Source organism: Notothenia rossii (genome assembly GCF_949606895.1).
Source record: "Notothenia rossii genome assembly, chromosome: 3".
Lineage (NCBI taxonomy): Eukaryota > Metazoa > Chordata > Actinopteri > Perciformes > Nototheniidae > Notothenia > Notothenia rossii.
Genome location: NC_136901.1, coordinates 77,082,914 through 77,102,869, shown reverse-complemented (window position 1 = coordinate 77,102,869; position 19,956 = coordinate 77,082,914). Strand labels below are relative to the sequence as shown.

At 39.6% G+C, this 19,956-nt stretch overlaps 3 protein-coding genes across 3 annotated transcripts; 2 read left to right on the top strand and 1 right to left on the bottom strand.

Moving 5' to 3' along the window:
- Positions 1–697: 697 nt before the first annotated feature.
- LOC307033052 (uncharacterized protein) lies at positions 698–2,027 on the top strand (the record flags this gene model as incomplete). Its single annotated transcript, XM_079671324.1, has 4 exons — positions 698–898; positions 1,319–1,406; positions 1,604–1,644; positions 1,731–2,027. The coding sequence occupies 4 exons, from the start codon at positions 698–700 to the stop codon at positions 2,025–2,027; spliced, it is 627 nt and encodes a 208-aa protein (XP_079527450.1).
- Positions 2,028–4,767: 2,740 nt separating this feature from the next.
- On the top strand, positions 4,768–10,065 carry LOC307032179 (signal-transducing adaptor protein 1-like). Its single transcript, XM_079670002.1, has 10 exons — positions 4,768–5,124; positions 5,258–5,329; positions 5,611–5,727; positions 5,852–5,908; positions 6,170–6,393; positions 7,104–7,235; positions 8,056–8,125; positions 8,198–8,300; positions 8,377–8,556; positions 9,098–10,065. Exons 1-10 carry the CDS (start codon positions 5,029–5,031, stop codon positions 9,247–9,249), a joined length of 1,203 nt encoding a protein of 400 aa, XP_079526128.1. The 5' UTR covers positions 4,768–5,028; the 3' UTR covers positions 9,250–10,065.
- Positions 10,066–10,122: 57 nt separating this feature from the next.
- On the bottom strand, positions 10,123–19,135 carry ankrd13d (ankyrin repeat domain 13 family, member D). Its single transcript, XM_079670001.1, has 16 exons — positions 18,336–19,135; positions 18,095–18,230; positions 17,881–18,005; positions 17,446–17,491; positions 16,462–16,605; positions 16,177–16,366; positions 15,952–16,018; positions 15,476–15,557; positions 14,836–14,897; positions 14,606–14,736; positions 14,354–14,511; positions 13,600–13,713; positions 13,264–13,436; positions 13,084–13,163; positions 12,349–12,582; positions 10,123–10,621 (listed from the first exon to the last, which is right to left on the bottom strand). The coding sequence occupies exons 1-16, from the start codon at positions 18,417–18,419 to the stop codon at positions 10,558–10,560; spliced, it is 1,890 nt and encodes a 629-aa protein (XP_079526127.1). The 5' UTR covers positions 18,420–19,135; the 3' UTR covers positions 10,123–10,557.
- Between the last annotated feature and the right edge of the window lie 821 nt (positions 19,136–19,956).

Sequence of the window (19,956 nt, the reverse complement as noted above, 5' to 3'; positions counted from 1 at the left end):
CTTGAATCCTTAACGAATTAGTCCTGAGAGGGAGACATAAATACTGTATATGGTTGGCAACTTGGCACATAGAGACTTTCAGCATCATTTTATTTAATGAGAAAATATTCGTCGTACTGAGTCATTCCTCCACACAGGAGTTATTTACTGAATGCTGTTACAGGAAGAGGAGAGATTGAAATGTTTTCACTCAGTGTTGGTATGTTGGTGTAGGTGCAGCAGCTTAAAAGGCATGAAAACCACATCTTGAATTGATTAACAGCATTTAGCTTTACTCACCTCAGGGCATCGCCTTTCAAAAAAGGGAAATGATGGCCTTAGACAGTGAGCTATTTATTTGAAAATTGGATAATGTATAAAATATGAACTTACCAAATATGAACAGCAACTAAAACGGTCTAATATCAGTTAAATAACAAAAAGCATTTGACACAGATGGCATTAAGTTTGATTTATAAGTCTTTGTCGATAATATTTATGACAAACATTAGAATAGAAAGAAGAAATGGCTTTTAAATCTTTTATTCATGTATAAAAGTGAATAAATGTTGACACAATCCAACAAAAGCAGCATGTTGAGGTTGAGTGTGGTACAGCAGTGCGTCTGCGAGCCGGGGGTTATTTTCAGCGTCACACCCTGTTGGCACACACGGGACAAACCTGCTCAGTGACTCCTGGACGACCCACAGCAGGAACCATGAGCAGCCGCTCTCTATCCCCCATCAGCCGTCTCAGCCACCTGAGGAGCTCCGATGGCAGCGAGGGTGATGATGTTTGGCACTCGGCATCACCATCACTCAGAGGTTCTGAAGAGTTGAAAGACCACCACTCTCTTCCAAACATGATCATCATCTGCAGGAATCAGAAGCAGGCAGCAGAGGGCCTCTTCTGCTCACAGGTGAGTTAAAGTGAAAGGGCTTCTACTGCTGCTGAGATTATAGTTATTGTTAGATATTGTAGCTGGTGGTGCAACAAATACACTTTTTTTATTTATTTTTTTTTATTTGACCTTTATTTAACCAGGATAGGTCTCTTTGAGATTAAAAATTGCTTTCTCAAGAGAGTCCTTTTTCATACTGATGTTAGTTTCATTGCATGACAACAGTAGTTTTGCATTAGTACTAGTAGATGTGACTTGAACTGTGACTTGGGATAAAACCATATCAAAGAAAGTAGGCAGTCTATATATAACCAATAACAAAATCACAATATACGAGTTATATTACAATTAATATTTATTTTACAATTTGACAACAGATCACTTGTTGTGTATGAGGTAAAAAGTAAGAGAAGTATTTTTTTCTTTTGCTATAAACAGGTTGGAGCACAGAGAAGGAGCCGATATATGGTGAAAATGCTGACAATTATCTGTGTGCTACTTGCCTTCCTGGCTTTCACATTCTTCAGTAAGTGACATAAAGGTTGATCATGCATGTGCTGAATGAATGAAGTGTACAGCCAAATGTCCTAATGTGCCAAACAATAGTAGAGTTTGCGAAGGGGATCTTTTATTAGATAAATGAATTATTAATGCAACTGTTATATCCACATTTTCTCTTCCTTGCAGTCATATTTCTACTTGTTTGTCTCTTTCTTTCTCAAGTGGGATCAGTGGGCCGAGAAGACAACAATGCACAAGACTATGTAAGCCCACATTAACCCCATCCCTCTGTAAAACATCCACAACTTCCTGATACGAGACAAAAAGACTCTATCTTGCTGTATTCTAGGATGCTGATGTCTTCCTCCCGTCCAAAGCTCTGTGGCTGTTCGGCTGTCTGCTGTTCTGGACTCTTTGGTTACTCCTCCGTCTCCTCCAGATGTTCCTCTTGTTGATCAAAGGCCTGCTGTGGTTCATCTCTGTTACTGCGTCCCCGCTGTGTCGCTGCGCCTCCTTCCTCCTGTCCTGCGTTCTGCTGCTGCTGCATTACACATGTGAAGCTGTGTTTTATGCAACCACCAGTCCTATGTATGTGTATGGCATGCTTCTCAGTGTTGCCATTTCGCTGTACTTTTTCACCAGGTGAAAGCTGAAATCAATGTTTTAAAATCTGAAGTAGATCATCTTTATACAGTATACATATTGTTGAGATCATAGTATCAAGTGAATACTTAAAACGAAAGTTAATTATAAATCAAATATGATCAATCATATTCTTGTATAAACCCATAATGAGAATGCTTCTTGATGGTTTTTGAATATGCATGTATGCTTACAATTTTATTTGTTGCTGTTTTGATAACTTTGCGTTTTAAAAAGAGGGTGTTGAGATCTCCATATCAGGTAGAATAATTAAAACGACAGTTAGTTATAATCAACTATAATCAATGATATTCTTGTATAACCCACAATGAAAATGCTTCATATTTTAGGTTTTTCTACATTTACAGTATAAACAAAACACAAGTGGTTTGTTAAGTTGAGTGTAAGGCCTATAATGATTTATGGGTGTCACTGATAAGGGAGAAGGCAGTTTCTTCCCTCTCCTCTCACAGCAGTACACAGGGAGAGGGGCTCCTGACTTAAGGAGAAAAACTAAGAGGCCCCAAAAAGGTGGTTATGTCATAGCCGAGAATAATATTTTGCAAGTCCTGCAGAGTAGGGGTCATGTCCTTTTTACACCAACATGGGAAGGTGTGTCTTATGGCCATAGAATATGTCTGGTCATGTCCAGTCCTGTACATCAGAGGCCATGCCCAGTTTCCACAAATCTTTAGGTTTTTATATCCTGTTGTTGAGCATAAAGACACTGGCTTTTTGGGAGCAAGCTGAGAGAGAGAGGGGGGTTTCCCCTGGTATACTCTCTCCCGGTAAAAGCTCTGTCCCTCAGAGCTGGGTTAATAGCTCTTGGTAAGGTTCTCTCAGACTTGGTAAATATCTCTCGAATTTCTTGGCTGAATGCTGAGTGAATTTCTTTGTGAAATGAGTGGAATGAATTGATGTTTGTTGAAAGTTAGTACCCTGCCACCTGTGAGGACGGGTCCTCTAAATTCATGCAGGACTAGTTGAAGTATACGAATGTGACTTGTATAGTTAATTTATGTTTGTTGAAAGTTAGTACCCTGCCACCTGTGAGGACGGGTCCTCCGAATTCATGTGGGACTAGTTGAAGTATACGAATGTCGAAATGAGAAAATGAACTGTTTTGGTGAATTAAAGTTTCAATGAGCTTTTTATTAACACCGGTCTTTTATGAGATAAGACCTCTAAAATGTTATAAAAATCACAACTGAATTGGCCAGTTGAAATGACAAATTATGGTAATAAATGTAAAACTGTGAATTAAAGTTTCATATTAGAAAATGATCACAGCATGATAGGTTTAGTTTCATTATAATGTTGCAAAGAGAGAAGGTAAAAACCCTGTATTAGTTTGGATCTATTTTTCTTCAAATAAACTGATCCCACCTTTTGGATTGGGACAACTTAAAAGACATCTGTGCAATCTTCTCCTGCTTCAAAGGTAAGATTGCACCCTGCCACACTCACACTTAGGTAGGGCCACACCTCATTTACTGATATCAAAATCCTTCGGGATCGCTTAAACAGAGAGTTGTCTGAATTGAAACAGCAGTTAATTGAACCTGGTTCTTCGGGGAGTTAATAGAGGGGAGATCTTGCTGACTTTGGTGGATCTGAGCCAAGCAGTAAACTTACATAGACTCAATAACTTCGGTTAGGTCAATTAGTAGGTCAGAGTAATTTCCCGGAATAAATTATCAGGACCTCACCAACTCTTACAATATGTAATTTATATATCATATGCATACATTTTAAAACCTTTTTTTCTAAAATGTCTAACCTTTTAGATTGAGTATTCCTGTGGTCCATGTCCCTTCTACTGTAGTTATGCATGTAGACTTGTTGCTGTTTATTATTTTTATTTTATTCCACTTTATTTTATTATATTTATAAATGTATAAAGATTTTAAAGATTGTAATGCCTGAACACACTGCTGCTACTGTAACTAAATAATTTCCCAATTTGGGATCAATAAATCACCTATCGTTCTATCTATCTCTCTATTTATTTAATAGATAGCATGTGGTTGCTAATGTTAGCAAACATTGGAGAGGTTTTGCTGAGTCAAACAAACAGTGAGTCAGCTTGATAACTTGATGGCTCCTCTCTCCTTGGGCTAGCCTTACACAACTTCAATAGGTTTAAGCAATTCAAATAATCGTCACTTGTGACCACAATGGCATCTATTCAGAAAAAGCTACATTTGGAGACAGATACATTAATAATGTAGGCTATATCAGTATATTAGGTAATACTTTACATACAAGAATATTCTTAATTATTTTACGTATTTACAAGATATATGCAATAACCTTTTTACCGCACAACTTCTTATCTAATGCACTTTAGATGTGTGTGTTTTTTTTATTCATGTGACTTAATATAAATACACACTATTTATGATTACATAAATACGTTAAAACATCAACAATAATAATAGAAAGTAAGCAATATGCATCTAATTGTCTGCTTTGTTTCTTACAGAAACAAAGACACCTTGTACATTTAAAAACTATAACAAAGGGTATTTAATATCACATTTTTAGAAAATGTCCAAGAATGCATCACGCTGACATTGAGCCTCCTGTCTGCACCATGTTTTAAATGGAAATCATTAATCTGGCTTGCACATTAACACTGATTTTTAACTTAGTTCCGCCTCGGTTCAAAGTACAAAAGTGAATATATCATTGGGATAGTTTCTACATCTACTTCCTTCTTCATAAATCACTGCAGTGTTTCCTTATGTTCAGAGTCAAATCAGGTCAAAGATTGAAGGTAATGACGATCTTATCAGTGCAGGTTTATAGACCAATAACAGTCTGAGATATACTGAATACTCATCGTGAATCCATCACTGCTTTGAGAGCTGCACGAGGAAACAACAAGGACCTTTATCAGGACCCAACTGAGCTGTTTATTCAACACTGATGACAAACAGAGGTACAGTGAGCCCAACCTGAAGAAAACCAGGCCAGGATAAGCAAACAGATTTCTCTGGACGATGTTTAACAGAGTCGTCCACAAGAGGAGGGCGACCATCACAGATCTGCCTCTCTACTACTCCGGACACCTGAGCAAGAAACTCAGCAAAGAGAAGGTGAGAGCAAGGGGGGGGGGGGGATTCAGGCAGGAAAATGTGTGTGTGAGAAGAGAGGACTAATAAATGATAATGTTTTACAACTGTTACATTTTGCTGCCAAGTATTCAAAACGCTGTTTTTTGATTTTCAGGATTTCAAGAAATACTACGGAGAGCTCCGAGGAGCCACTCTGTTTCTGTACAAAGATGACACTCAGGATACAGTAAGCAACATGTAGATTTGACAAGTGGAAGCAGAATTGTGATGTACATAAAAACAAGTAAATAAACAGTAGTTCATAAAAACTGTGAATTTAACAATTATTAGAGAATAGATTGTTAAGCTTTACAATCAAATTCAAAGAAGGAGACACAGAGGCCAGGGTGCAAACATTCGTTTTTCTTATATTCACATCATAACTCACTCCTATTTTAGATCAATGTATACATGTGTTGTTGATTATTATGTGTCTCACAACAAGTAATAGTTTGTGTACTTTCTCAGTACACAGAGAAGCTGGACCTGGGGAAGCTGAAGTCCATGCAGTTAAATTCTCCGTATCAGAAGAAGACCCCAACCATCTTCACACTCACGCTGCAGACAGAGGAGGTGCAACTACAGGTGGGATTTTGTTATCTCCTTGCAACTCAAAAACTCAATTGAATACATAAAAACATTTAAATTAACAAAGAGATATGGACTGTGACATATTACCAACATGTCGGCTGTTTGTGTGACTGTACAGATGGACAACTCTGACACAGGAGAGGAGTGGAGAGGCTACATCCTGACTGTGGTTAAAGTAAGAAAAACATACAAACCTAAAGACACTCTGGTGGGTTTACATTCACAATTTGGCATCAATTAAGTATTTATAATCTGATCTATTGGACGTAAATATTTAAAATATGAATAAATATTAAGTAAATAGTAATACTAGGAACACTCTCCCCTCAATACTTAGGCTATAGTGAGGGGAAGGATAAATAGAAGGAGGAAGCAATGTCTGCAGACCGAAAAATAAAAGTTATTGTTATTACAGATGATCTCTGTTTCTCTGCAGAGAGAGATTCCCAGTAAGCTGCAGCTGCTGCCTGGCCAGATGTTGCAGCTGCAGGATGCTCTGGATCAGGAGAGGCAAAGGAATCCCACCACGCAGCGGCCAGAACTTCCACCCCGCCCACTCTTCCTCTGCACACCCTCCCCCTTCCGATCCCCCCAAGCATCTGCCTCCCCCTCCTCCACACCGCCCAAAGACAAGACTGACAACAGCCCTGAGATTCCTGCGTAAGTTTCAGTCTTTCTCCAGAAACAGTTAGCAGTCCGCATGGGACACAACAGTGAGACTCAGACTAGTGAATAAGTATTAGTTAAAGTTCTTTAATAGACTTAGCCAAAAGTTACCACTTCAGCAGCACCACACTTTCTTTCCTATCTACATTTTGGAGTTTTTAACACAGGGGTATGTTTATGTACCATTTATAGTGTCATTTATGGAACATTTTACTACTAAAAACAAGGCAAATAGTTGTTTTTTTATATAATCTATGGCTGTTGAAAGTATATTGTGATTAATGGAGTCATAAAGAAATGTCTAAAAGTGAATCTTTGTGAAACTTTGACTGTGATAATTCAACATAAATAACAAGTATGTATGTATGTAAATTAGCCCATATTTAATACCAAATTGTTTAACCTAATTTGCATATTTACACATCGAATTTAGGAAAACGTGTATTACACATGTAAGCAATCATCTGGGGGAAGTTTGCCTATTCATACATTAAAATGTTGAACCTTTTTTACACGATATAAAACATTATGCAACAGGGTTTGGTTCATTGTTGATGGCCCAGAGTAAATCCCTTCCCGTTACTGCTAATCTTGAACTGATAAACAACTTCTCGTCCCTTGCCCTCTAATAGCTCACACGGGGACCTTTGTAACCTTCACTGGTAATAAGGAAGTGTGTATGTTTTTTTCTTTGGCATCGGCAGGTGTTTTTTCGATGTGTCTCGAAAAGAGGCTGAGCACATGTTGAAGGTGAACCCCGAGTGTGGAAGCATCATCCTCCGCCCGTCCACCCTGGCCAACAACTACGCCCTGACCCTCAGACAACAGACGTCCAGGTCTGAAATGAACCTACAGGAATATGCAGGAATTTCCTCTATTCTATTCTCACAAAATGACTCTGACTTCTCGACTTATGGAAAGCTTAAAAGAGAACATGAATCTTTGGTTTTATATTTCGTATACTGTATCACTTGTATTATGCTTGTGTGAGTCAAATGGCATATGTACAGGAAGAGAAGTGTCTACCAGGAAATAATTACAACTCAACTTTACAACTTTGTAAAATAAGTCTTAAGTACGTGTTTTTCTACACAACTAAATGTTACTAGAATCAACAGTGTCTTCTTAACAAAGACCCACAATAGCATTATGGATCTTTCTCACTACTTTCATGTTATTATCATGATCATATTTAACCATGAGATGCTACAGCTGATCAAAGGATGAATACATGTAAAAGTGGTTGTTGATTTTGTCATGTTCTCTGCGTAAGCCTGAAGGGAGGTGTACGATGTCAGACCCTTTAGCATTATTATTTTTGTGATCAACTGTCTATGGCTGCTGACCTTTCACTCAGTGATCAGCAGCTGCGTCATTAGCCAAAGGCATTTACAGCAATCAGCTCTAATCAAGCCTTTCATAATGCCTTTCAGGCCTCATTTCAGCTTTTAAACGTACAACCATAGAAAGTTTGGTCTTGTTTTGAACCTGGATCATCTGCAGATTAATAATGCCATACCTGATTTGTTAGGCACAATATGAGATGAATGAATCCCTGTTTTTGTCACATTTGCTACCAAATATACAAAGAATCCATGTGTTGTTGTTTATTAAAGGCACCATTAAGCAAATTATCCTCCACTTGTTGTCTTTCAGTGGACCCATCCTGAAGAACTTCAGACTGACCTCCACAAACGTGGGGTTTGTCATTGAACTGGACACAGCAGTAAGTACCAAACTTTGTAAAATTACGTTTTTCTTTTTCGTGGCTTGTCTTCATGTGTCCTCTCCTCTGTAGGTGACAGTCTCCTCCTTGAATGAGGTTCTGAAATACTTCCTTGAAAAGACTGAGTACCGGCTTCACCCCTACATGGCATCTCAGCCCTACGACACTTGCATCGGTGAGTGGAACTCTGCTGTGAGAAGACTTCCGTGACAAGTACACAACCCCTAACGGTGTTTATCTGTGTTCAACAGACATGTCTCCTGTCCCAAAGTGTGTCGGCATCTCCTCAGCTATACTTAAAACAGTACCCAAAGCAAAAGTGGCCCCTATGCTGCGTTCAGAGACCAAAGAAGAACTTCCGCCGCCTCCAACAAACCAAGACGGCGGAGAATACGTGATGCCAGATGATCATGATACCAACCTAAAGTCAGGTGAGAATGAATGAATATTGGTTTTAACATTAGTAATAGAAAAGCACTTAAGTGTACATGACCAAGAAATGCAGTCTCAATCCCACAACAGGTGAGCTGGTAGCACTATAGGAACGCCTTTGGCATACACTTCCACATTGACTATAAGATTAACTAATTATTGGAGTCAAATTGTAAAAGTCATGTCACTCTGACCTCCCATCCGTCCCTTTCTTGTGAATGAGAAATCTCAGGAACGGTTAGCATTTCTGTTGAATCCTGTTAGACTCAAGGATGAACTGCTTAGGATGTTTTGGTCAAAAGTCAAAATCACTCTAACCTCAAAAACACATTTTTGGCCATAAATCAGTATTCATCAGCTTATTTAGAAAGTTTCAAGTAAATGTCTTATCGGACAAAATGATGAAGTGATGACTTCATCAGACATGAATGTAAACTAGACTGTTATTCCTGTTTCTTTTCCTACGCTGTATATGGAAATGTTTTTTATAGCTTGAAAAGTGGGAAAACATTTTTTTTGTATGTTTTCTATCTAACACAGTTCAGATGGATAGAGAGCTGGAGGCGGTTTTAAAGTTACGGAGAGGAAACCTGTACACTAAGACTGAGGAAGTCAACACGAACAAGAATCAGAGCAGTGAGAAACCTCCGTCAGCCGCTGTGCAGTGGAGCGGAAACAGTTCAACCATCTGAGCAATAGTCCGCTGAGCTCATAGACCTCATAAAAGGCTCATTTAATGTTTAACCTGTAACGTCAGCTGGGAGAATGCACGCTCCTTCCACCTTTAGTCACTTTCAGAAATTGTACCGTACAAAATCAAAATGTTCTCAATCTCTTAACGCAGGGGTCTCAAACTCAAATGTTGGCACTAAACACGCAAGTACAACATTGGCCGATGGGAATTACATTAGTTTGGCTTTGGTCATAAGTAAAAGTGGTAATAGTCGTTTCTAAAACATGTGATTGCGCTATATAGAAACAGGGAAACAACATTATTACACCTTGTGCTTTGGAGTAGATGAACATACCAAATGTTTTATAGGTAGATACATTTTAACATCTCTCCAGTATTTTAGAGATACTGCAATACAAACATGTTAAACTCATGGTTGCGTGAGTTATCCAAATGTCTGGATAACAAAAACAAATCATTCTAAACACATGTATTTTGAATCTGGACCTCGAGCCATTCGTTTGAGACCCTCGCCATTTCGATACAGTAGTTGGGTATATGCGAGAAAATAGCAAACAGATTTGTAAAGATGAGAATAGGAGTTCAAGGCTAACGATTAATTGTTATATTTATTATTAACAACTGAAAGCAATGGATCAGTTACATGTGATACGGATGTTTTTTTGTCTCACAGTTTGGAAGGTTATCATGCTTTCTTTTTTGCTCATTAAATTGTGTTTTAAAAGTGTAAAAATGAACATTACATCAGATCAGAACGATTGTACATTTTTGATATGAAAGAATGATCAAACTGTAAAATACAAAACTGCACATACCGGTGAATCTTACGTTTCTTTCTTTTGTTCAAAAGCACAGAATTAAAAAAACATGATCCAGGATGATCATTATTCTTTATTTTTCCACACATAAGCCAACATAACTGTTTTGAATAATATAATCATATATTTGTACAAGTTATTCCATTTAGATTGAGATTCTTATTTTTAATAATTGTCATGGAACATGTTGTAGTTTAAAGTCTTAAAGGAATCATTCATCACTCAGTAAAGACAGCAAGACTGTGAAAAATATTCAATAACAAAAGAAAAGAAACTCCCTTTTGTCTCCTCCTTCACTGCAGAGTGTTTCAGAGAATCCACCTCTCCTCATTCATCTCACACTTCTCACACTCTCTCGTAGCAGCCATCAAATATCTGTAATAACTTAACACCTTAGGATTTAAAAGATAAAAACTGAATAAATAAAGAAGATTGTTCTCCAATGAAGAAATGCCTCCATTGTTGTTGTTGTTGTTGTTGTTGTGACATTACTTCTCGGTGAGTGACAGCTGCAGGATCCTCTCCAGCTCAGTCTCCTCCTCCTTCTGCTCCCTGTGACACAAATAAGACACATATATACTTGTGGTTATACTTATGTGTCACTGCCATGTACTTTTACTAGTCTTTTGTCGCTCCTGCTAACGTTTTGCACATGTTTGATATTTTATCATTATTTTATTTGACAATCTGCCTAAATTATATTTTATAAAATAGTTTTATTAAAATTCATTATTTTAAGCTGACGCAACTGCAATTATGTTCTGCTTGTATAATGACAATATGGCCACTGGCTACACCGTAACCATCAACATTTCGGTTGTTGTTGCTGAGGTCGGGTTTCAGTAAACAGACACAAGAACAGACAGTTGTAAACATTGGGTTTCAAGAGAAAAAGGAGTAGATATTTTAAAAGAACTCCCTGTAGATACAACAGTCTCAGTTTAAAAGTTAACTCTGGTCACAGATTAAAAGTGTGCTAAGGCAAAACTATCATGAATGTAGAAGGGTGGGGTCAAAATATCCATGAAGGTGTTTTGAAATGTTTATAAAAAATGTAAAGTGTACTTTCTTCAAGCAGACAGTAATAAGTCAGCCAAGGCTCACGTATGACCACCAAACAGCAATAACAAAAAGGACTGTTCCCACTATACAACCTTGTCTTAACAATATTTGTTACTATTTTTGCCATCTCTGTATTAATGTGCACAACTTTGAACATGGGACCGAGGAAAAGAACAGATTTGGACACCCCGCTGAGTCGCAGACGCTGTTTGCCACCATATGCGCCAAGCTGGGAGTCTGAGATGGAAGAGCAGATTGCTGCACTCTCGATGTGGGAACACTCGTTTGTAGTTCGTTTTGAGTGGCTTTGATTCGTTTTAGTTGCTTTTCCGTTATGGTATTGTATAATGTCTCAAAGAATGAAAATACACATAGACAAAAAATATACTCATTGGACATCTGAACAACTTTTACATAATGTCTGTGCATATGCAAGAGCAGACTGCATGTGAAATACAAAGGAATGAACTGGGAAACAATTGTTGGACATGCTGATCTCCTGAAACCTCTGTTCAGTTTCTGTTATTCAAGGTGACAGATATTCATGCTTACTCGTGTTTCAGTAGTGATTATAGCTTTAAAAACTTAAACAAATATTACATTTATGTTTATTTTAAATTGGTTTATAACTCTTCACCCTTCAGTAAAGGGAACTGAGAACTTCCACACCACCACTATGTGCAATATAAATACCATTACCATCATTACAAAACACTCTCTGCTATATAACATGTACAATATTACTATTATTATTAGTAATAATGTTTGATAAATAACGTGCAATTACGTAACGACCATTACGGTTTTTGCACTACTAAATGCTGTAAATATTTACATTAATTATGTGACCATTTATGTTTCCTGTAGTTATTGAATTGCTCTTTTTACTGCACTGTTAGTGTAAAGTTATATTATTATTATTATTCTGCTGTGTTTATTGTGTTTTTGTAACTCTGGCACAACAATTTCCTTCGCGATGAATAAAGTCCTATCATATCTGTTCTTATCGTATCTAAACACGGATATATTGTGGTAGTTTTTCTTAAAAGACATTGTTTGTATCTATTTTACGAAGAAAAACTGCTTATTTGTGTTACCCCGGTCCACATACTGTACGTTAGTCCTGTGATGGACCGGTAAATGTCCTGCATGAAGGTGTGCTTTATCTCAGGTAATATAATGCACATGCCCTTCTCTTTGTTTCCCTCCTGCCTCACCTGTCTATCTCCTCCTGTTCCCGGCACGATATCTCCATGGCGAGGCGCAGCTGCTCGTCAAAGCTGGTTGCCATGCCGATATGTCCGGACAGCCGTGGGTTGGTCACTGTGCTGTAGGAGAGGTGGGAGTCGGTGGGGGGGTCGGACGGGGAGACGGGGGCTGGCTGGCTGGGTTCCGCCGTGTCCTCTCCCTCTCTGCTGGACAGTGAGATGGACAGAGACTCCTGGATCGCCCTGAGAGAAAAAAAATAAAGATATAAAGACTTGAAGTGAAGTGTAATTAAACAAAGAACAAAGATAGCTTAACAGTGAAGGTTCACTGCGGAGCTCCATTACAGTATGAATGGGAGGTACTGTTCCCAAGAGAAGGAGGAAGAACGAATTAATCACCGACCTCTATTTAGAGACGTTTAATTAAATGACTCCACCAGCAAGGGGTTTCCAATAATACGAAGGAATTATGAACAGACATGAGTTCAGTGACAAATACAAATGTTCATATTTACACTGAAAGACCAAAGAAAGTAGATATCTGTACTGAGCTGATCCATTAAGTTACCTGAATTATAGCACAGACTCTGTTAAATAATTAACACCTATCCACATATTCACTGGGTATCAATCATTTGAAAAAAGTCTAAATATCTTTTCATTGTTTTTGTACTTGAGGCACAAAATGTAATCAATTAATCGTGGCTATATCAAATGAGAGAGTTGAATTCTGAGTCAGCTCACCTCTCCAGCTGAGAGTCGCCTTCGTACAGCGGAGACGGGGGCACAGGGCGAGTGTTGGTCAGGGCCTCCCAGATGGTCACCTAAGAAGCACACTTAGATAATGAAAGCCTGCCTTTAAATATAAAAAGGGAAGAATCAATCCCCCGTCACACACGTAACTCTGAGTCTGATCATTCTAACCTGGTCGCTCTCTGTGCCGGCGTCCAGCAGGCTCTGCTGGATGGCAAACTGCAGCAGGTTATCATCCTCGTCCCTCATTGGCTCGCTGCGGCCGGGACCAAGAGTAGCGTAGTCTGCGGGGGGCTCAAACACTGAGGGGTCCACCTCGCATTGGAAGGGAGGGGGAGCCTCACCTGGGGGAAGACAGGTTACAACATCACTGCACGTGCAAGTAAATATATGTCCAATTTATAAAAGCACTTTCAAACCTGTGCTATGTTTTGGAAACAACTACAACCTTATTTTATTTGTTTAAGTTGGTTTTTTTTTATGAGATCATAACTAGTGTGTATTTACCAGCTTCTTCAGGGGTCTCCGGTGTGTGAAGCGTCACAGAGCTGACCGGCTCGTCGCACCCACACAGGTTACTGAACGTCACTCTGGCATTCAACACGTGAAACAGGGGAATCTCTGGAGGACAGATAGAAATCGACGAAGGATTTAAATGGCTGATTATTCCAGTAGCACAAGAGGGAAGTGAAAATACAAACACACAGTTATAATCATGAATGAGGAGGCGTCAGATGGCACACACAAAAGCATGAACCACGCTTACAAATGAGCCCAGAATTAAGATCTAGTTCTCACCATTTTAGTTCTCACGTGTCGAGAGCTACACCTGGAACAGCGCTGTCCAAAGTGTGGAGATAAGGCTGACTATGCAAAACTGCATATACTTAAATAGGAGACTGCTCAGACTAACTGGAGCATCACAAAGAAGCACGAAGAGGCCAGAAACAGCAGAGACAGGCAGCAAGGGAAAACAGTATTTATAGCTAGCGTATGTTCGTATTGAATTTGGTGAATTATGGTTTATTTTGCAAGTTCTGTCTCCTTGATGAGTTAACAAGATAATAAAGATCATCCTAGCTCTGTGAAAGAGAAACACTTTAATTCAGAAGATTAATTTAATTTTTCTGATTTCTGTGAATAAATATTCTCTTTTGATAATTTGTGAGTTTATTTTATTTATTTATTTCACTTAAAAAATCGAAGAGACTTAGCTTTCAAACACATCTCCTAACCCTACTGTGTGACCTGTCATACCCACCTATCTTGACAGGGAAGCCTGGCGGAAGGCGCAGGGTGATGAAGTCACGGAGTTTGGCGAAGTGGGCGTTGGAGATGGCCATGAGGTCGATGATGGGTGTCACCTGCTCGGCCAGGGACAGAGGGTGACTCTCACTCAGCCACAGCGTCGCTTTAAATCTGGAGAGGACACGGAGACACACAAGAGAGCTTTAAGGCCTGTTGCTATTGGTGATGAACATTACTGCCACGTGTTTCCAGGGTTGCATCGTACCGCTGGACTTTGCTGGTGAGCTCGACGGGACGTCCGATGTCGCGGTCGTTCAGGTTGAACTCCTGGTCGAAGTACTCCTCGGCTGTGATGGCGGTGGGGTTGTGGGGGCTGGCACACTGCAACACATTACTCTGACAGAAACACAGAGAGAGTTAGAAGTGACGTTGTGTTCATCAAAGAAGACTGCAGGAGGTGTGTGTGAGATGCACAGGTGCAGTCGAGACTCTTACCCCATTTTGAGCTGTATGTTGTTCAGCAATCCCCAGGAAGGACTGCAGAGGAGTCTTTGAGCCTGAGTGGGAATACAGAAGGGAAATCATCTTCACTCTGCTCTGCTTATTCACTTTAGACTCAACAAGGACGGCAAGGGGTACGTCTAGAATAAAATAGTCAGTCATGAAGAGAACATTTCATTTGTTCTATGAGTCAAATAGAAATACTCAGTTATCGATTTTGTTTGATTTAAGATAAGATAAGATCAGATAGTACTTTATTGATTCCAAATTGGGAAATCTTTGTGTTGCAGCAACTTAAAAAAAAATGGCATTTTACAATAGAAATGACAAAGACTAGAAATAAACAAGAAAGTAGAAATATACATGTTCAATTTACAAATTAACAACACAAAAATATAAAGCAAGTTATTATATATACATAAGTAGTTGAGGGATGGAATATTAAATATTAAACTGAATTTAAAAATGTAAAATGTACAGTGTGATTTTGAGTCCAAGAGAAGCTATGGAGAGTTATTGCAGTGGGCAGGAATGTTTTCCACATTACCTTTCATGTACTGAGGCTTAGTTTGATTTTCTCTGCACTTAGTTTGGGACCTGATAACACTAATTTGACTTGACAGTGTGTGTTCACCTTTGCTCCTCGACTTATCCTGGTCTGATAGATGCTCTGTCCTGGACCGAGTCACCAGCTCCACATTGGTGGCACTGTACACCTGGACACAAAGATAGAAAACACTCTCGAACACATTTCCTTTTACATATTGTTCAAGTTAAGTTCATATTAACATATTTGTGTGAGTAAGGGTAAATGAGACTAATATTCTGGCCAAAATGTATTACTTTGTTTCCTTCTCCCTTTGTAATATTTTCCTCCCTTTTATGTCAAGGAAAATAGATTAAAATAATGGTGAAGTTTTATTTTTTTGAATGCATTTTAATTGAGTTTTGTTTTGCCTACAATGCTGACGAATTAATGTTGACAGTCAATATTATTGTTTAATAACTAGGGTGCAGTCTTGTCATCATCCTGGATAAAAATGGTTTCTGGCGAACATACAGTATCAAGCTTAAGCAAGTTTTCATCAAATTGGCTCTGCAGTGACTTACCTTGGCTTCGTACCCGCTGACCGACTCACTCTTCTCAGAACGCCAGCCCCAGATCCCAGACTTGTTCCTAAACAAGCAAAGAGATCATAGTAAGGGCTCACAAAGTCAATATTTGTGGGGACATGGTGTAATGTGGACGGTAATGGGCTGTTTCCAGGCTGATATCAGGTTTTGTGGCTGTAACAATTCTAGTTTGTAGATATGAACACAGTTTGATCTTGTTACCGTTCAAAGGCAATGTTGCGAGTGTTGAGGTGCGTGGAGACGATGGGCGATGTGATTCTCTGCGCTGTGTTCTCCTGCGACGGCTGCATGGCTGCCAGGAGGGAGGTGGCGTCACGGGGAGACAACACCAGCGGCTCAGTGTACACCACCTGCTTCTCGTGGTCCACCTCCATCACCACGGCACCTTCATCTAAGAGGAGCACACAACAGACACATTTAAACCTCCAACAGGTTTCTACAGCTTTCAGGATGGCAAGTTTCCATGAAAAAAATGAAGGAGGGCACCTTCTCCCTTGAAGATGTAGCTGCGTCGTCCTTTCAGCCAGGTCATGTGTTCAAAGCCCAGGAGAGTGGTGTCCACTCGGAGGCACGAGCCGCTCTTCCACACCCGGTACACGTCACTAGGACACACCTTCGACACCAAAGGCACTGAGAGGGAGATCAAAGAAGAGGCGAAGCGGTTTAGAAACAAAGAGGCAAACAGTGAGGTAACAAACCGGGAATGGGTGAAGTACAGTGCAAAAGAAAAGAGATTTACATGCCAAAGTTTTCTGGAAATTGTGTGGTGTAAAAACATCATGCTTTTATATTGTAAGACGCCCTTTTTAAGTCCTTCACCCTTGGCTTGGTTTGTGTTGGGAACTCTGGGTTTCTAGCGGTTACCACAAGAGGTAGACCTTCATTCTTGTAGTACCATGGATACACAAAGTATTTTACAACCTATAATGATTAAAAACACATAAAAGTAAGCAAAGATCAAATGTAGAACTGAAATTCTTTGCCATTGAATGGATGTGTATGTCAACTAGCTCTATACTGCTTTATTAAAGCAAACTGACTGGGACTTGAGTATGGTGAAATCATCAACAGTACAGTCTTTAAATGTCTTGCTCTAATTTATTAAAGAATATATGTGTAGTACAATACCACATTGCATATATGTATGATCTTTCTTGCAATTACTGAATCACAATAGTACTACAATGTAAGAATTGTAACTGCTGCATCTTCTGCAGATTAGAAGAGGCAAAGTAATCAAACTCGACAAAACACATTACATGACTTAATAATGCTGGTAAATATCTTTATAATAAAAACTAATTACAGATAACACTTTCGAAGAGTTATCAGTCATCTGTATTGTTTTAAAGCTTAAAATGATCCTGCCCTGTCTCGTGTGTACCAATGTTTCAAAGTGACTGACAGCTGCTGTCTCGGAGCTGTCCCTGCAGTGTGGTGCTGAACCTGACCTCTGTGAAACACACTCACCCCAACTGGTGAATTCCCACTTCATCTCCACATAGAAGTCTCTCGCCTGGAAAAGAAGAAATGTTAAAGCTTTCTGGTTTAGTTGTGAACATGATGGAACAGTGCCTCAGTTCAAAGAGATTTTTAAAAACCCACCTGTACGGAGTGGCACTTGTATAAAATAATATAATAACATATAATTATGTTATTTGTTTTATCTCACCATGTTTAACCACCTCCTTAACTCTATGTTTTTAATGCATTTATTTTGTAAATAGTTATATTAAGTGTGTCTTTTGTTTGGTTTGATGATTCAATATTATGATATACATTATTGTTTTAGAATTATACAAATATAGCTCTAAGGCGTGGTTTATGTGCTCTGTGCAACAGGCAAGACTTCAAGACCTGGAGGCTTACATATTTGAAAGAAATGGCCAAATGAAAGCGGTTTACCTGTCTTAGTTTGCTGAGCAGCTCTGGGATGCCCGCCAGTCTCTCAGTGGCCCGTTTGTAGTCTCGGTACTGAAGCACCAGCTGGACCAGCTCTGGGTCTCCGGTGCTCACTGCCTCCTGCAGAACTGAAACACACATCCACATGTAATTGCAGTAGGTGCTTCTTAAATATCTAAGCAACCTGAGGACATGAATCCAGCAGCCACACACTCACTGGTCCAACCCTGTGAGTTGTGGTGTGTGGGGTCTGCAGAACCTCCCAGCAGCACCCGGGCAGACTCCAAGTGGCCCAGACACACCGCCAGCTCCAGCGGGGTGCGCCCTCTCGGATCCAGGCGTTCCACATCCTGCTGCAGAACCAAACACACAAGCAGCCTCAGCGCAATGCAGTGCATACTATAACAATAGCATCCGTGCACTGCACACACATCAGCTGCAGAAATACACCTCCTTACCTCTTTCTTCTGCAGCTCTCGATCGAGCTCCAGGTACTGATTGTTCCACACCAGAGCATGCAGAGGAAACCCTTCTTGTGCCATGGTTGATAGTTAACACAGTATAAAAGCTATGTGTGCAATATGACTCCTGCAGCCGACTGATTGCACTGACACCACACCAGACCAGCTGATCGCCACAACTGGCTGGCTAGCTGGCTAGAAAATGGGTGAAGGCTGAAATACTTTACAGGAAAGACTGTCACTAGGCAGTTTATCCAATAACGTTGGGCATCAACAAAGTAGAGTTATGTGCGTGCCTATTTAAATGAGTGGGCTGAGTTAGCTCACCTAACTCAGCCCACTAATTTGCTGTAGTTAACTGACAGCTAGCTGAGCTAATGGTGGCTAACTGGCTAATAACAACATTGTTTCCTTCTCCACTTGACACCTGCTTTCCATTATTCACAAAGCAAGACAACTAATGCAGCCGAGCAGAAATGTACCTCCCCAGTCCGTCCATCTCTCTTTCACGCTGGGTTTAAGAAATAAATATGGGTGAAATCGCCAGCTGATAAAGTTAGCTAGCTCCCCCGCTGTCACTGCAACCACCCCTGTTTATATAGCAGGGATGTCACGCACGGTGTGTCAAAAATAAATCCAGATTCGGCCTTTATTCCACTTTCACATCCAGGTCACCCGAGCTGAAGCCATCCCATATGGTGCAGGTGACAGTAGCTGCAGATAGAGACCAGTCCCGATCACTAACTCATCTAGCTGCATCGATGAAGTCTATTTAAAGCTGCATCAGCGCTATTTATTTATTTATTTACGTGGGCGTCGCTTTATTTCCAGGTTCTGGAGAGACGCTGGGGGGAGCAGAGGAGGGGCTCATTCTGATCTGACAGGGCAAATAAACCAGTGAACATCGAGCAAGAATTGGAGTGTAATTTTACATTTCAATCGTGAAAAAGCTACTTTTATTTTTACTAATTTAGCTGGAGGAATGATGCCATGTTATGCTAGCCTACTTCTACTCCACTACATACCAGAAGGACTAAGAAATAGTCCTTATATTAACACATTATTGCATCAATAATTATTCAAAAATATAACATACCATTATCTTCAAATCAACATTCTGCATTTACTTTACTACATGAAGTGTTTGAAGTACATTTGGATGCAAATACTTTGGAACTTTTACTTAAGATTTTTGGGTACCACTTTACAATAAGGCTACCCTTATAAAGGGTTTACGAATAGTTTGTAATTCATTTATTAATTAGGTTGTGTCGTGAACACTTTATAAATCATTAAGCTTTTATAAGACACGAGATAAACAGGGCAACTGTGACCGGTTGCTTGCCAAATAGTGAGCCCACAAGCATCAGTACTGCCAAGTCTTATATTGGCTACTTCGCTTAATTCGCCTTCTTCATCAGCCAGCATCCTTTGTATCTGTTGCTCACTGAGTTGATTCTCGCTAAGTAGCCAATATAAGGCTTAGTCGTCTTGCCAAATAGTGAGCCTGTGTTGACGTATGAAAACTATGTTAGAACTGATTTTAAAATGGTTCTTAATGATTAATAAAGTGTTTACAACCTAATTCATAAACTAATGATAAACAGTTTATGAATCC

What these genes read in the sequence shown, in the direction of transcription:
- LOC307032179 (XM_079670002.1), top strand. Translation starts at nt 5,029, where the DNA reads ATGTTTAACAGAGTCGTCCACAAGAGGAGGGCGACCATCACAGATCTG. An exon ending in AGAAACTCAGCAAAGAGAAG is followed by an intron (nt 5,125 to 5,257) that starts GTGAGAGCAAGG and finishes TTTGATTTTCAG; the next exon opens with GATTTCAAGAAATACTACGG. An exon ending in CTCAGACAACAGACGTCCAG is followed by an intron (nt 7,236 to 8,055) that starts GTCTGAAATGAA and finishes GTTGTCTTTCAG; the next exon opens with TGGACCCATCCTGAAGAACT.
- ankrd13d (XM_079670001.1), bottom strand. Translation starts at nt 18,419, where the DNA reads ATGGCACAAGAAGGGTTTCCTCTGCATGCTCTGGTGTGGAACAATCAG. An exon ending in CTCACCAGCAAAGTCCAGCG is followed by an intron (nt 14,512 to 14,605) that starts GTACGATGCAAC and finishes TGTCCTCTCCAG; the next exon opens with ATTTAAAGCGACGCTGTGGC. An exon ending in GGAGACCCCTGAAGAAGCTG is followed by an intron (nt 13,437 to 13,599) that starts GTAAATACACAC and finishes GTCTTCCCCCAG; the next exon opens with GTGAGGCTCCCCCTCCCTTC.